The 17,601-nt window shown below is 37.6% G+C and overlaps 1 protein-coding gene across 1 annotated transcript in view; it reads left to right on the top strand.

Moving 5' to 3' along the window:
• The window catches only part of PSMC2 (proteasome 26S subunit, ATPase 2), a 32,398-nt gene extending 18,058 nt beyond the window's left edge, over window positions 1-14,340 (top strand). Inside the window, exons 5-12 of the mRNA XM_003407194.4 lie at window positions 28-159; window positions 887-959; window positions 9,863-9,958; window positions 10,609-10,773; window positions 11,648-11,735; window positions 13,596-13,798; window positions 13,895-13,991; window positions 14,078-14,340. Of these exons, the coding sequence (XP_003407242.1) occupies window positions 28-159; window positions 887-959; window positions 9,863-9,958; window positions 10,609-10,773; window positions 11,648-11,735; window positions 13,596-13,798; window positions 13,895-13,991; window positions 14,078-14,235 (1,012 nt within the window). The 3' untranslated portion in view covers window positions 14,236-14,340. The remainder of the gene's footprint in view (window positions 1-27; window positions 160-886; window positions 960-9,862; window positions 9,959-10,608; window positions 10,774-11,647; window positions 11,736-13,595; window positions 13,799-13,894; window positions 13,992-14,077) is intronic.
• The last annotated feature ends 3,261 nt before the right edge of the window (window positions 14,341-17,601 follow it).

The raw sequence follows: 17,601 nt of genomic DNA, 5'->3' as shown, positions 1-17,601 counted from the left end.
TTCTAATCAAGCCTTTTGCTGTGTTAGGTGTACAAAGATAATCAATGCTGATTCAGAGGACCCAAAGTACATCATCAACGTGAAGCAGTTTGCCAAGTTTGTGGTGGATCTCAGTGATCAAGTGGCACCTACTGACATTGAAGAAGGAATGAGAGTTGGGTAAGATTTCTATTTACAGTAAATATTCTTCCTTCCTTATACTGTTAACACCTTCACATCCTTGGCTTTGTTTTTAATGAATGAAAGAACTGAATAACAAGGGATAATCTAGTAATGTACTACAGCTGAACATCCTTCCTTCTGTACCTGCTTCCTCACTTCCCATGTGCCCATCTCCCCCAACTATTGCTTTTTATGGATGGCTTCATTTTTTTTTTTTTTTCACATGTCATAAAGTCAGTGCAGAATTTGAGAGTTAACAGTCCATGGTGTATGTGGAAGAAGAACTTGCTTGGAATCAGGCTGAGTTAAAATCCTTTCTATCCCTTACTAGCTCTCTTTGCCTCTGGGCATGTTATTTAACCTTTTTGATCTGTCTGGGTGAGTTTTCACATCTTTAAGATGGATCCAGTAACTGCCTCTTAGTATGATTATGAGGATTACATGAGTTAATGTGAATAGAGTATTTAGTTTACTCAGCAAACTTTTTTAATCCTCCTTCCCCCTTCAAGCCAAGGTTTCCTTACTGCTATGTAGGTGGTTTTTCACTTCATACTCGTGATTTAGTGTCTGAGTTTTAATGCTGCTTTGTTTTTCTTTGTATAACCTTAGAGACTCTTTCTCTTGCTTGTTTAAAGTATGATTTTGAGGATTAAAGACTAAACATATAAAAGTGTATTGAAAACTTAAAGAATGTGTTAGTGATTATCTTTTCTTACCTCCTTAGCGTGGACAGAAATAAGTATCAAATTCATATTCCACTGCCTCCTAAGATTGACCCAACAGTCACCATGATGCAGGTAAGAAACTATGGAAGGGAAAAGGAATTGAATGACTTTGTAATTGTATGCCACTCAGGAAGTTTCTAAATATTTAACTAATAAATTGTAAATAGGTGGATTTACATATGTCAGAGTTGCTGAAAATTTTTTTTCTTTTATTTTTTAAATAATTTTTATTGTCCTCTAAGTGAAAGTTTACTAATCAAGTCAGTCTGTCACATATAAGCTTATATACACCTTACTCCATACTCCCATTTACTTTCCCCCTAATGAGTCAGTCTGCTCCCTCCCTCCAGTCTTTCCTTTCTTGACCGTTTTCCCAGTTTTTAACCCTCTCTACCCTCCCATCTCCCCTCCAGACAGGAGATGCCAACACACTCTCAAGTGTCCACCTGATACAAGTAGCTCACTCTTCATCAGCATCTCTCTCCAAACCATTGTCCAGTCCCTTCCATGTCTGATACGTAGTCTTTGGAAATGGTTCCTGTCCTGGGCCAACAGAAGGTTTGGGGACCATGACCACCGGGATTCTTCTAGTCTCAGTCAGACCATTAAGTCTGGTCTTTTTATGAGAATTTGGTGTCTGCATCCCACTGTTCTCCTGCTCCCTCAGGAGTTCTCTGTTGTGCTCCCTGTGAGGGCAGTCATCGATTGTGGCCGGGCACAATCTAGTTCTTCTGGTCTCAGGATGATGTAAGTCTCTGGTTCATGTGGCCCTTTCTGTCTCTTGGGCTCATAGTTATCGTGTGACTTTGGTGTTCTGCATTCTCCTTTGATCCAGGTGGGTTAAGACCAATTGATGCATCTTAGATAGCCGCTTGTTAGCATTTAAGACCCCAGGCGCCACACTTCAAAGTGGGATGCAGAATATTTTCATAATAGAATTATTTTGCCAATTGACTTAGAAGTCCCCTTAAGCCCTAGTCCCCAAACCCCCACCCTTGCTCCGCTGACCTTTGAAGCATTCAGTTTATCCCAGAAATTTCTTTGCTTTTGGTCCAGTCCAGATGAGCTGACCTTCCCTGTATTGGATATTGTCCTTCCCTTCACCTAAAGCAGTTCTTATCTACTAACTAATCAGTAAATAACTCTTTCCCACCCTCCCTCCCTCCCTGCCTCGTAACCACAAAAGTATGTGTTCTTCTCAGTTTATACTGTTTCTCAAGGTCTTATAATAGTGGTGTTATACAATATTTGTCCTTTTGCCTCTGACTAATTTCACTCAGCATAATGCCTTCCAGGTTCCTCCATGTTATGAAATGTTTCACAGATACGTCACTGTTCTTTATCGATGCGTAGTATTCCATTGTGTGAATGTACCATAATTTGTTTAACCATTCATCCCTTGATGGACGCCTTCGTTGCTTCCAGCTTTTTGCTATTGTAAACAGAGCTGCAATAAACACGGGTGTGCATGTATCTGTTTGTGTAAAGGCTCTTATTTCTTTACGGTATATTCTGAGGAGTGGGATTTCTGGGTTGTATGGTAGTTCTAGTTCTAACTTTTTAAGAAAACGCCAGATAGATTTCCAAAGTGGTTGTACCATTTTACATTCCCACCAGCAGTGTATAAGAGTTCCAATCTCTCCGCAGCCTCTCCAACGTTCATTATTTTGTGTTTTTTGGATTAATGCCAGCCTCGTTGGAGTGAGATGGAATCTCATCGTAGTTTTAATTTGCATTTCTCTAATGGTTAATGATTGAGAGCATTTTCTCATGTATCTGTTAGCAGCCTGAATATCTTCTTTAGTGAAGTGCGTGTTCATATCCTTTGCCCACTTCTTGATTGGGTTGCTTATCTTTTTGTGGTTGCGTTGTAACAGAATCATGGAGATTTTAGAGATCAGGCGCTGGTCGGAGATGTCATAGCTGAAAATTTTTTCCCAGTCTGTAGGTGGTCTCTTTACTCTTTTGGTGAAGGCTTTAGATGAGCATAGGTATTTGGATTTTTAGGAGCTCCCAGTTATCTGGTTTCTCTTCGTCCTTTTTAGTAATGTTTTGTATTCTGTTTATGGCTTGTATTAGGGCTCCTAACGTTGTCGCTATTTTTTCTTCCATGATCTTTATTGTTTTAGTCTTTATGTTTAGGTCCACTTGGAGTTAGTTTTTGTGCATGGTGTGAGGTATGGGTCCTGTTTCATTTTTCTGCAAATGTATATCCAGTTATGCCAGCACCATTTCTTAAAAAGACTGTCTTTTCCCTAATTAACTGACACTGGGCCTTTGTCAAATATCAGCTGCTCGTATGTGGATGGATTTATATCTGGGTTCTCAATTCTGTTCCATTGGTCTATGTGCCTGTTGTTGTACCAATACCAGGCTGTTTTGAGTACTGTGGCTGTATAATATGTTCTAAAATCAGGTAGAGTGAGGCCTCCCACTTTCTTCTTCTTTTTCAGTAATGCTTTACTTCTCCAGGGCTTCTTTCCCTTCCATATGAAGTTGGTGATTTGTTTCTCCATCACATTAAAAAATGTCATTGGAATTTGGATCGGAAGTGCATTATATATATATAGATGGCTTTTGGTAGAATAGACATTTTTACTATGTTAAGTCTTCCTATCCATGAGCACGGTATGTTTTTCCACTTATATAGGTCCTTTTTAGTTTCTTGCAGTAGTGGCTTCTAGTTTTCTTTGTATAGGTCTTTTACATCTTTGATAAGATTTGTTCCTAAGTATTTTATCTTCTTGGGGGCTACTGTGAATGGTATTGATTTGGTGATTTCCTCTTCGATGTTCTTTTTGTTGATGTAGAGGAATCCAAGTGATTTTTGTATGTTTATCTTATAACCTGAGACTCTGCCAAACTCTTCTATTAGTTTCAGTAGTTTTCTGGAGGATTTCTTAGGGTTTTCTGTGTATAAGATCATGTCATCTGCAAATCGAGATAATTTTACTTCTTCCTTGCCAATCCAGATGCCCTTTATTTCTTTGTGTAGCCTAATTGCTCTGGCTAGGACCTCTAGCACAATGTTGAATAAGAGTGGTGATAAAGGGCATCCTTGTCTGGTGCCCGTTCTCAAGGGAAATGCTTTCAGGCTCTCTCCATTTAGAGTGATATTGGCTGTTGGCTTTGTATAATAGATGCCGTTTATTATGTTGAGGAATTTTCCTTCAGTTCCTATTTTGCTGAGAGTTTTTATCATGAATGGGTGTTGGACTTTGTCAAATGCCTTTTCTGCATCAATTGATAAGATCATGTGGTTTTTGTCTTTTGTTTTATTTATATGGTGGGTTACATTAATGGTTTTTCTAATATTAAAGCAGCCTTGCATACCTGATATAAATCCCACTTGGTCGTGGTGGATTACTTTTTCGATATGTTGTTGAATTCTGTTGGCTAGAATTTTGTTGAGAATTTTCGCATCTATGTTCATGAGGGATATAGGTCTGTAATTTTCTTTTTTTGTAATGTCTTTACCTGGTTTTGGTATCAGGGATATGGTAGTATTCAATCGTTTTCTATGCTTTGAAATAGCTTTAGTAGTAGTGGTGTTATCTCTTCTCTGAAGGTTTGGTAGAACTCTGCAGTGAAGCCATCCGGGCCAGGGCATTTTTTTGTTGGGAGTTTTCTGATAACCTTTTCAATCTCTTTTCTTGTTATGGGTCTGCTTAGTTGTTCTACTTCTGATTGTGTTAGTTTAGGTAGGTAGTGTTTTTCTAGGAATTCATCCATTTCTCCTGGGTTTTCAAATTTGTTAGAGTACAATTATTTGTAATAATCTGATATGATTCTTTTAATTTCAGTTGGGTCTGTTGTGATATGGCCCATCTCATCTCTTATTCGGGTTATTTGTTTCCTTTCTTGTATTTCTTTAGTCAGTCTGGCTATTGGTTTATCAATTTTGTTAATTTTTTTAAAGAGCCAGCTTTTGGCTTTGTTAATTCTTTCAATTTTTTTTTTTTTGTTGTTCTTGTTCTCTATTTCATTTAGTTCAGCTCTAATTTTTATTTGTTTCCTTCTGGTGCCTGATGGATTCTTTTGTTGCTCGTTTTCTATTTGTTCAGGTTGTAGGGACAGTTCTCTGATTTTGGCTCTTTCTTCTTTTTGTATGTGTGCATTTATGGATATAATTTGACCTCTGAGCACCGCTTTTGCTCTGTCCCAGAGGTTTTGATAGGAAGTGTTTTCTTTCTCGTTGCATTCAATGAATTTCTTTATTTCCTCCTTAATGTCTTCTGTAGCCCAGTCTTTTTTCAGTAGGGTATCATTCAGTTTCCAAGTATTTGATTTCTTTTCCCAGATTTTTCTGTTATTGATTTCCACTTTTATGGCCTTGTGGTCTGAGAAGATGCTTTGTGATATTTTGATGTTTTGGATTCTGCAAAGGTTTGTTTTATGACCTAATATGTGATCTATTCTAGAGAATGTTCCATGTGCACTAGAAAAAAAGTATACTTTGCAGCTGTTGGGTGGAGTGTTCTGTATAAGTCTATGAGGTCAAGTTGGTTGATTGTAGCAATTAGGTCTTCCATGTCTCTGTTGAGCTTCTTACTGGAAGTCCTATCCTTCTCTGAAAGTGGTGTGTTGAAGTCTCCTACTGTAATTGTGGAGTTGTCTATCTCACTTTTCAGTTCTGTTAAAGTTTGTTTTATGTATCTTGCAGCCCTGTCATTGGGTGCATAAATATTTAATATGGTTATATCTTCTTGGTGTATTGTCCCTTTAATCATTATGTAGTGTCCTTCTTTATCCTTTGTGGTGGATTTAACTTTGAAGTCTATTTTGTCAGAAATTAATATTGCTACTCCTGCTCTTTTTTGGTTGTTGTTTGCTTGATATATTTTTTTCCATCCTTTGAGTTTTAGTTTGTTTGTGTCTCTAAGTCTTGTAGGCAGCATATAGACGGATTGTGTTTCTTTATCCAGTCTGAGACTGTCTCTTTATTGGTGCATTTAGTCCATTTACATTCAGTGTAATTATAGATAAGAATGTGTTTAGTGGTGTCATTTTGATGCCTTTTTGTGTGTGTTGTTGACAGTTTCATTTTTCCACTTACTTTTTGTGCTGAGACGTTTTTCTTTGTAAATTGTGTGTTCCTCATTTTCGTAGTAGTCGAATTTATGTTTGCTGAGTTGTTACATTTTTCCTGGTTTTTATTTTGAGTTATGGAATTGTTAGACCTTTTGTGGTTACCTTAATATTTACCCCTATTTTTCTAAGTAAAAACCTAACTTGTATCGCCCTGTATCACCTTGTTTTCCTCTCCATGTGGCAGTTCTCTGCCTCCTGTGTTTAGTCCCTCTTTTTGATTATTGTGATCTTTTACATATTGACTTCAATGATTCCCTGTTTTGAGCATTTTTTTCTTTTAAAAATTAATCTTAATTTGTTTTTGTGATTTCCCTATTTGAGTTGATATGAGAATGTTCTGTTCTGTGACCTTGTATTGTGATGGTATCTGATATTATTGATTTTCCGACCAATTTCCTTTAGTATTTCTTGTAGCTTTGGTTTGGTTTTCGCAAATTCTCTAAGCTTGTGTTTATCTGTAAATGTTTTAATTTCGCCTTCGTATTTGAGGGAGAGTTTTGCTGGATAAATGATCCTTGGCTGGCAGTTTTTCTCCTTCTGTGCTCTATATATGTCATCCCATTGCCTTCTTGACTGCATGGTTTCTGCTGAGTAGTCTGGCTGCTTTTAAAATTTTTTCTTTATCTTTGGTTTTGGCAAGTTTGATGATAATATGTCTTGGTGATTTTCTTCTTGGATCGATCTTATGTGGGGTTCGATGAGCATCTTGGATAGATATCCTTTTGTCTTTCATGATGTCAGGGAAGTTTTCTGCCAACAGATCTTCAACTATTCTCTCTGTATTTTTTTCTGTTATCCCTCTTTGTTCTGGAACTCCAATCACATGCAAGTTATTCTTCTTGATAGAGTTCCACATGATTCTTAGGGTTTCTTCATTTTTTTTTAATTCTTTTATCTGATTTTTTTTCAGCTATATTGGTGTCAATTCCTTTATCCTCCAGGTCTCCCACTCTGCATTCCAATTCCTCAATTCTGCTCCTCTGACTTCCTATCGAGTTGTCTAATTCTGTAATTTTACTGTTAATCTTTTGGATTTCTGAATGCTGTCTGTCTATGGATTCTTGTAGCTTATTAAGTTTTCCCCTATGTTCTTGAATAATCTTTTTGATTTCTTCAACTGCTTTATCAGTGTTTTCCTTGGCTTTTTCTGTAGATTGCCTTATTTCATTTTTGAGCTCATGCCTGTTGTCTTGAAGCATTCTGTAAATTAGTTTCTTAAATTCTGCATCTGGCAATTCCAGGATTGTGTCTTCATTTGGGAAAATTTTGATTCATTAATTTGGGGAGTTGTAGATGCAATCATGGTCTGCTTCTTTATGTGGTTTGATATCAACTGCTGTCTCGGAGCCATCTATAAGATATTGTAGTGATTTTTTTTTTTTTTTAATTTTATATTTGCTCACTGAGTCTTATCTTTTTTTGTTTTCTTTTAGTGTACATAGATGGGCTGCTAGATTGTGCTGTCTTGATTGTTATAGCCCTTGAATCACGTATGTCCTCTTACCAGCTGGTTAGGGCCATTACCAGAAATATAAGCCTAAGAGTCCATTCACTATTCTTGAGTAGAATCTGATTTTGGGTCACCAAGTGTGTAGGGTAGACTGTCACCTATTCGCTTAGAGGAGTAGTGGTGATAGTTGTGTGCACCGGATTCTAGTAGCAGCAGGGGGTCATATTCCGGGGAGGGGAGCAGGATGCTGACAGGCTTCCCCCAAGTGCCAGTGAGGTAGGTGTGTCTCTTTTCCTAAAGCACTTTGGTGGGTGGCCTCTGCAGCTGTACCTTAGGCACCCAATGCAATTACCTCTGCAGATTGGTAGGTGTCACCATCTTCAGACCCCTAAGGCAGGAGGTTAGGTGGTTTGGGTGGAGCTTCAGCCCTCAGTTTCCTGTTGTGGGTCAGTGAGGGCCCTGTTTAATATGCAGAGATATCAGACCTGGGAAACTTGTCTTTCCAGTAATCCACTAAAACAATTAAGGTCAGATCCCTATCAGAATTGCCTTTGCATTATAATAGCCACCTTGTTCCCTGTAGGGGCGAAAGCTCAAGACTGTGGATCTCATATGCTTGGCTGGAGCTGGTTCTGTATTTTCAGCCCAATTTCAAGAAGTCAGGGAAGGATTCTTGGTCCCTGGGTTTTTTGTAGCTGCTTCTCTCAGGCCAGGAGAATGGGTTAGGAAAAGACAAAAACAAAAAAAACAACAAAGCTGCAGAGCACTTCTCTCTCTGGCCCAGGAAATTCCAATGTTAATGAAGCCGCCTGGGAAGGGGAAGGGAGGGGTCAGATAGATAGGAGAGAGTAGCACCCAGGAATATAGACAAAGTTATTTATGTTGCTTGGTGATGACTGTTTCATCTGAGATTCCCAAGGGGTATGTAGCCTGTGTGGGTTGGCTGGGTTGAGATTGCCCCCCGAGGGTCAGGCCCGAGCCCTGTGCACGTACTGTCTCAGAAGCTGTGGTTAGTTCCTCTGCTCCCAGTCCAAAGCCCAGTGCCAGGGTTCCCCGGCTGGGATGCCGCACTTCCGGCTCCAAAACCAGTCGCTGCCTCCTGGTGACTTCTGTGAGCCGCGTCGCTGCGCTGGCTGCGTGCACTGGCTGGGCTTCCCCCGAGGTCACTTCAGGGGGCTAGGGCTGCGTCGGATGTTTGCGCCATGTCAGGATGCCGTGCTCAGCTCCCTGTGCCCAGTCCAAAGCCCGGTGTTAAGGTTTTCTGACTGGGACGCTGGCTCCAGCTCCGAAAACAGTCACTGCTTTTCCGTGGCTGCTCGTTCGTTCTCTCGTTAGTTGCGTCAGTGTGTAGCCTGCTTGCTCTGGCTGAGTCTCTATGGAGGCTACCCCGCAGGGCTAGGAGTTAGGGCTGTGTCCCGTGCCTGCCCCACCTCAGCAAGCCGTTATCGGCCCCGCCACTGGTCACCAGGGAACCGCGAGGGCTCAAGGGTGTGGAGTGGGTCGCAGGTTCCAGAAGCGGTCACTGGTTCAGGGCGCAGCTTTTCACTCACCTGTCACTCAGGTCGACTCTTTAGATCTGTGTTTGATAGTCAGGGTTCGTAGATTGTCATGTGTGTGATCAATTCACTTGTTTTTCCGAGTCTTTTTTGCAAGAGGGATCCGAGGTAGTGTCTACCTCGTCAGTCCTCTTGGCCCTCTGAAAATTTTTAAAATATTTTTTTTTCATTTAAGAAAGTCTGTTAGTACTGAGTCCAGTAAAACTATATAGTGCCGGGCTACCACCACTAACTCTTCTGACAGGGATCACAATAGAGGGTTTTGGACAGAGCTGGAGAAAAATGCAGAACAGAAATTCTAACTTGAAAAGACCAGACTTGCTGGCCTGACAGAGACTGGAGAAACCCTGAGAATATGGCCCCTGGATGCCCTTTCAGCTCAGTACTGAAGTCACTCCTGAAGTTCACCCTTCAGCCAAAGATTGAACAGGCCCATGGAATAAAATAAGACCGGTGCTGGGGCAGGGACTGGAAGGCAGGAGGGAACAGGAAAGCTGGTAATAGGAAACCCAGGGTTGGAGAAGGGAGAGTGCTGACATGTCGTGGGGTTGCTAACCAGTGTCATAGAACAATGTGTATACTGTTTGATGAGAATCTAGTTTGTTCTGTAAGCCTTCATCTGAAGTACAATAAAAAAAAAAAAAGTCTGTTAGTCTTAGTTTACTTGTTTGTCCCTCACTTATTAGTATCGTAAGAAATAATTCATCAAATGCTTTTAGGGCATTGGGCAGTCTCTTGCATTTTTATTAAAATTCTTACTTGCTATAAGTCTAATTTTTTTACATTTAAGGTATGGGGTCTCCTCTACTGCAGAGGTTATATGAACTAGCAGTCAAAAGCCTGTGAATATATGTTGTGTGTTTTCATTCCCCTCTTAGGTGGAGGAAAAACCTGATGTCACATACAGTGATGTTGGTGGCTGTAAGGAACAGATTGAAAAACTTCGAGAAGTAGTTGAAACCCCTCTACTTCATGTAAGTGGCTTAGTCTATTGCATTTTGAATTTCTTTGCATAAAGATGTTGTAGTCTTTATTTTCCTTAATGAAAATTTTTGAGGGGATGGAGGGAAGAGTAGTGGAAGTATAGAGAACTGATAAGTTCCAGAAGAGATTTAAAAAAGGGGGGGAGGATTGAGAGTACAAGTGTTTTTTTTTTTTTTTTTTTTTTAAACAAAAGGTCTGCTATTTAGAGTAAAAAGAGAGGTTGAGGTGCAACCTTTTAGCAATATCGTAAATATGTTACAGATTATTTTAGATGAAACCATGTGTTCTAATGACATCAAGAGGAAATGGGTTTGAATTGAATCAAGTTAAACTTGAGAAGATAATGAAAAACAAGGATATTAAATACCAGAGAATATTTTTGCTCTTTAAACAGTGTAATTTTTTTTTAATTAGGAAAAAAAAAAATGAAGACCGAATAGTAGAAACGCCTTTAAAAGCATTATGTATTGATGTGAGTCTATTTTAGATCTTATGTCTTAGAATAATTAAAATGTCTTATTTAGATCAAGTGTATAGGTTGTAGATATAAAAATTTTGTTTTAAGTATTTTGATGTAGAAATAGTCTTGTTTTTATTATACACAGAAGTAACAAGTATAAAAATTGTGTCTCCATCACAGCCAGAGAGGTTTGTTAACCTTGGCATTGAGCCCCCCAAGGGCGTGCTGCTCTTCGGTCCACCAGGTACAGGGAAGACACTGTGTGCTCGGGCAGTTGCTAATAGGACTGATGCTTGCTTCATTCGTGTTATTGGCTCTGAACTTGTACAGAAATACGTTGGTGAGGTAAAGTAAATTTATCATAATCAAGGAATATGTAGCTATAGGAAAGATTTGTGAAGCATGGAAGAAATTAAAATAGCAATTCCACATTGAAGGATTGAGTCCTGAAATTTCTTCAGTAATTAATTGCAGTTGGTAGTTTAGAAGCCCAGAAGCCACCAGCCTTCCCTCGTAGTTGTTTGGAAGCAGGCAGGAGCTTTTTTAATCATTATGCCCCCTACTCAAAAGGGTAACATTTTCTACAGATCTGGTTTGTAAGACAAATAACCCAGAAATGTTCAGCAAATTCAAGAGTGTACTCTCACTTCATGGTAGTGTTTTATGTTCTGACAGGAAAGATACAACATAGATTGTCTATATGTAACTGTGTGTGGGTATATACACACACTTACACATATATCGTATTTGTTGTTAGAGAATAAGTCTAGGGCTTGTATGTATTGTATCTGAAACCTGTTAATGATTAGTATACTTAGAACGGGAATTGTAAAAGGAACTACATGAGTTGGTAACACTTCTATCCCTGATCACATTTAATGATCAGGAGTTCCAAGTGGTAAACCAGATGCTTTTATTTCCACAAGTTTTACTGATAAGAATGGTTCCTTTTATTTTACAGCTAATTTGACCTCTTCAGGTCTTAACGTTATTTGCCGTTTAGGAGATAGAGGGTCATGAATACTACTTAACAATACTGTTTTGAGGCCCGTAAGATTAATCTGATGGAACGAGCAGCAAAGTTCAGTATTTTTTTAAAAAGCTTAAGGTTATAGTAGTTGAGAATACTATCAGGAATATTGAAAAGTTTGAAGCATAACTTTTTATTGTATTTTAAAAGATTTAAAAACCCACTCTAAGAAATCCTTTTTCTCATTAGGGTGCCCGAATGGTTCGTGAGCTCTTTGAAATGGCCAGAACCAAAAAAGCCTGCCTTATATTCTTTGATGAAATTGATGCTATTGGAGGTATGAATACTATCGTGAACTACTTTGGGATTGGGTTCATGAGGCTTCTAAAATGATATGTGAAGAGTTCTCCTGATATGTTAATCTTACACAGAATTTTAATTATAACCCTTATGAGCTCTGGCACATTGAAGCTACAGATTCTGAGAAGCAGTAGGGCAAAACCATAAAAGAAAAAGAAATATATACGCAGCATTGCTGTTTCTCAAAGGCAAATAATTTATCTTTGTACTTACCTAATGAACTTTCATAAGAGACATTTTTAACAACTAAACTGAGATGCATCTTCAATTAATGTAATAGGCACTTGGGAATAGGATAATTGGTGGTATTTTTTTTTTTTTTTTTAGTAATACTGTGTTTTTGGTAGAGGATTTACACAGCAGTTTAGATTCCCATTCAACAGTTTCTTTACACATTGTTCAGTGGTGTTACATTCTTCAGAGTGTGTGAATATTCTGTTTCCATTCTGGTTGCTCCATTTCCATTAATCTAGTTTCCCTGCTCTATTATATTCTCATCTTTGTTTTAAAGTGTTGACCGTTTGTTCTTATATAATGAGGTGGTGGTTTTCTTAGTGTACATAAAGTCATGTTATTGTTGGCTTTCTAGATGTAATGATACACAGTATTAGCTATATGACCTAGGTAAGTTAATTTTAATTAACCTCAGAGCCTTGGTTTGCTCATCTTAAAAAGGGAATGATAATTCCTGCTTTGCTTATTTCATGGATTTTTTTAAAAGTTCAAGTTAATAAGTGCAATAGACTTTGAAAACTAAATCGTTCTGTAGTCATTGGGTATTGTTATAGTCTATACCAGGGTAATAATCTTTAGTAAATTGAGAAGTGTCATGTCAAGGCAGTCAGTTGTTACTTAATGTACTTGACAAAAATGACTTCAAAATATAGGGGACCCCTGTAACACTGTTGGGGACTATGGCTAGGTTACCCAGAATCTTGCTTTTAGGTTGGCTAGGCCATGTTGGGTTTGAACATTGTTTATTTAATGTTTTCAAAGGCCATGATTTGACCAGAGTGTAATGATTCAGTGTTGTGACTCTGAAGTTTTTATAGTTTTGTTGTGCTAAGCCTTATGATGTCAGGATACTCTGAAGTGGTGGTTTCTAGAATGGATTGTGTATAAGACAGTCTTAAGAGGGTAGAAGAAGAAAATACTGGAATTCTCTCTGTATTTGATTTTAATCTCGTTTTTAAATTTTTCATTTTTAAAATAGTTTGCATAATATATTAATATGATCGTATGTATTTATACAATTAAAAATGAAAATATTTATTTGGAGGTTCCTAAAATTTTTTTCTTTTTTGCTGTTCTGATTGACACGAAAGAGATGCTGACATAGACCTGACGTTCTCTAGTATGTCCACATCAGTGTGATAGGAAGCTATCTGCTGTATTCTGGATTTAGCTGTATTTTAAAGGGCAGTTTTAAGAAATTTGGAATAGTATGAATAATAATATTTATGTAGAAAAATAGTTTCCTGCGCACAAACACTATTAGAATGCTAAAGTTTGCATGTTGTCCTGTTGGCTGTGCCGTGTCTATATTGTGTTAAATAAAAGAGGTGTTCTTGAGTGATTTGAAAAATAAAATTCCTTAAAGTAGATTTTTAAAATATTTAATTAAATCCATCTGTGATGAATCTTTTTGAAAGTAAAGATTCACTTTCTGATTTGTTTTTGTAAAGCGTGCTTTTTCTTAAATAGGATCTGCTTAACAGTGTGATGTGCACCTGTCTTGGAAGGCATGGTTTGAGCTGAGATTTACAGAACTTTCAGGTTCTGCATGGTGCTACTGTAAGTGGACAGGCAGAGCTTATCTTTCCTTTTGTGTTCTCAGGGGCTCGGTTTGATGACGGTGCTGGAGGTGACAATGAAGTGCAGAGAACCATGTTGGAACTGATCAATCAGCTGGATGGTTTTGATCCTCGAGGCAATATTAAAGTGCTGATGGCCACTAACAGACCTGATACTTTGGATCCAGCACTAATGAGACCAGGGAGGTTGGATAGAAAGATTGAATTTAGCTTACCAGATCTAGAGGTAAGAAAACAATTTCATTTTAGAAAGAGGATTTTTGAAGTTTTTTCTTCCTGCGATTTTTTTTCACTCAATATCTGTTGATTCTCTTATTTTTAGGGTCGGACTCACATCTTCAAGATTCATGCTCGTTCAATGAGTGTTGAAAGAGATATCAGATTTGAATTGTTAGCACGACTGTGTCCAAATAGCACCGGTAGGTGGCAAGTTTTGTTTATACTTGCTGGTCTGTCTCTCCTGGCTGTTTTAATCAATCCTACTTATTTTCTTTTTGTTTGAAAGGTGCTGAAATTAGAAGCGTCTGCACAGAAGCTGGTATGTTTGCGATCAGAGCACGGCGAAAAATTGCTACTGAGAAGGATTTCCTGGAAGCTGTAAATAAGGTCATTAAGTCCTATGCCAAATTCAGTGCTACTCCCCGCTACATGACATACAACTGAGCCCTGAAGGCTGTCAGATGAAAACATTTCTTTAATTGGAATCCTAACCTTATGTAGACTCATTAGCAGTCATTTCACATAAAAATAAATGGTTTCAAATTCGTATGCTTTTTCAGCTGTTTTCTCTGTATTATAGTAGAAGGTGATATCTAAAGTCATTAGGCAGAAAAGCTTATCACAGTGTAGACTTTTTTTGATCCAGTACCATTTAAGGATTTCATATCATATAAAGTGCTGGCTTAGACCATGTATGTTCTAGGCATGTGCTGGGGGCTGCACATAATCTCATTGTGTCCTCTCATCTGCCCAGTTAAGTGGATCTAATGGATCTGGATCTAATGAATACAAAAACTTGTCTACCTGATTTACTCAGTGGCAGAGCTGGGCTTCAAGACCAAGTTTGTCAGCTCCACCACCTATGTGAGATTCTTTTCAGCCCCTCATCAAAATAACCCATCTAGGCAAATGACAACATGTGTTACCATTGTCTTTCCCCCATCACATTGAATAATGATGCTTTGGCCAAACTTTTTTTTTAAAGTGGAAGAAACGTTATGTTTTGCTTTGTAGTGAACTTTTAAATTAATCAAGAATTGGTTTTAAAAAAGGTTAAAAAAAAAAATGACTTAAAGGACTCATCAAATTGGTAATAACGGTAATTTCTGGGGAGGAAAGAAGAGGAATATACTTGGCAGTGGGAGAGGGAGAGTCAAAGGGAATTTGTCTTATTTGTGAATTTTATTACTTACAAAGAATATATTCATGGGTTGTATATAATTTCACATTAAGAGAGGATAAATATAAAAGAAAGGAATTGGTGATTTTAATGAACAGTTTAATTGTGTAGATAAAGAAAAATGTCTACATGCAATTATGGAATTGGTTTCATACAGAGAAGTGCTTGTCTTCATTTTATAAATTAATGGTTTAAAATTTTGGAAAAACTCCTGTTAGATTTTTGGTTTACAGTGAGGTATTTCTAAAATAAAGGTATTTGAATCCTCAAAGGATCTGTTTATTTCTGTGCAGCCACTGCCAAACCCTCCCTTCTATCACAGTATTCTCCCCAAAAATACTGAGACCCAAGCACAGTGAAGAATATTTTTATTGCAGTTCAGTATTCATAAATAAATAATTCAGAATAGCAAGAGCTGGATAAATTTTTAATTCACAAAAGAAAAAGCTGACAACAAAGAAAATGCTGTGTTGCATTAAAATATTTAAACTTACAAAAGTTTTCAAACAAGAATTTTAAAGCCCTTCATTCATAAAATCTAACATATTCTTGATATTTTATGTAAAATTATCAGAAAAATTTGTTTTTCTAACTCTGCCGCATTCTTTCTTGAGGTATGAAATAGAATGAACCATTTCCATATTAAGCTTACACTAAAATATACTCAGATTACTGAAGGTGTATATGTTTTCGTGTTGTTCTGGTTAAATAAATGTGAGCATTTAGAACATGCTCCTTGAAGTCTTTCTACTTTTCCATAGAGCCACATATATCATATACACCAATTTGAGACAACTCAGTTGGGTATGTTGAGCTAGCTCAGGCCTAAGATGATACAGGCTCTGAATAATCCTGACATTTCAGTTAGTTACACGATGAAAATCTCTGGCCATACATCAAATATATAATGAATTGGAAACATTTGGATGTTTCTGCCCAACTATCTGTATTCTATTTAAGAACATCAAACATAAAATCACTGGCAACTCCTTCCATCTAAAATAGATGTGTGTGTGCATGTACATGTGTTTATGAGTATGTGTGTAGACATATATGGGGTTCATGACATTAGAAAAATAAACTGCAGGGTCCCTTTGAAAAGCCTATTTTTTTTTATAACATTTAAAAAATGTGACTGGATTTATAAAAATTCAGTTTCCATGAAGCTTCTCAGATTCATCTAGTTCATAAAGTGAAATGCTATATGCTAAAAAAAAACATTGAAAAGACTGGTGAGCCTTTTTGGGAGGCAAGATAGATTTTTGAGATCTTCAAACTTAATTAAATCCAAGTCAGTCAACAGGCAGGGTACTGGTACAGTGTTAGCTTTCATCCATTTCATTGTTGGGATTTCAAAGGTTTCACACTATTGCATGTGTTTTGGTTGGCTATACATTTGGAGAACTAGATAAAGTTTTCAGACCGTATTATTAAGAATCTAAACATAATGAATCCTAAAAATATTCCTGAAAGTTGCACTAAACAAAAGAACTAAGGGGCATTTTTGCACTCACTAAGGTATACAGGCTCACACCAAGGAAGTCTTGTTTGATTTTAGAATTTAAATTGGTTTACTCTCTTTAAAGGGACGTAATAGATAAAAGCCTTTCTCTACACAAAGGCATCACCCCACCCCTACTCTGCCCCTTCACATAAAAACATACCCACCTACTCCAGGGCAGATTCTCTAGGTTTACTACCCACTCCATTCACACAAGAGGGCTGACTCATTTTCTCAAAAAACACACTCGGAGGTTAAGTGCCTCCTTTTCTTTATTGCACAGGTAAGGATATAAGATCAGATGAAGTAAGTAGGTGTCTTAGATGTTACCCGAAAACCACAAAATGAGCTACTCCCAGGGCTTGAAGAGGATCCATGGTCTTCACTGTGCAGTTGAGATTCGTAGTTGGAACCCACTACTGTCTGCCATATGATTATACAGTTAATGTCTATGACTGAGCTAATGTCTATGACTTAAATTGGGAGTTTCCTAGCTCCTGGTTCAGAATTATTTTCAAATATAGCTCATTTTTCCGTGGAGGCAGACATCAGCTACTGTCAGTCTGCAGGATTTGAGATAAACAAGGGACTTCTCTTTGTGGGGCCTTCCTGAAAACAGGGTTTTCCCATATTGCCACAAAATATGGCTAGTCCCTATATTTATCAATGTGGATTATGCCCATTTTAAAAGGGAAATAATGAATCCAAATCTGAATCAGGGCTGAAAAACAGGAAAAGGCATACACTTGCAGCTTTTAAGGCCCAGAAATAAGAGGCAGACTTACACAGTGGGCTTATACATCAATTCCTTGAGAAGTAGAGAAAAAGGTAAGAAAAAAAGGTCAACATTTTCCACCATATGAAATAACTTTAAACCATTCTAACATATTTACATATAGACAAAATACTACTTTTTGAAATGCACTCATGTTCTCATATAAAACAAAAATATATTTTCCCACCTTCTGTAAGGGCTAAGTACTTTTTATGTACATGGTAGGATTCCGTTCAAAACAGGTTAAAATTAAAGGACAGAAAAGTTAAATACAAATTTGTAAGTTAAAGACACAAATACTTTTTCTGTACATCACTTTCAATCTGTCAACAGCTAGGACTTGAGCACTGCGTG

Source organism: Loxodonta africana, chromosome 8 (assembly GCF_030014295.1).
Source record: "Loxodonta africana isolate mLoxAfr1 chromosome 8, mLoxAfr1.hap2, whole genome shotgun sequence".
NCBI lineage: Eukaryota > Metazoa > Chordata > Mammalia > Proboscidea > Elephantidae > Loxodonta > Loxodonta africana.
This window is presented reverse-complemented; position numbering and strand designations above follow the sequence as displayed.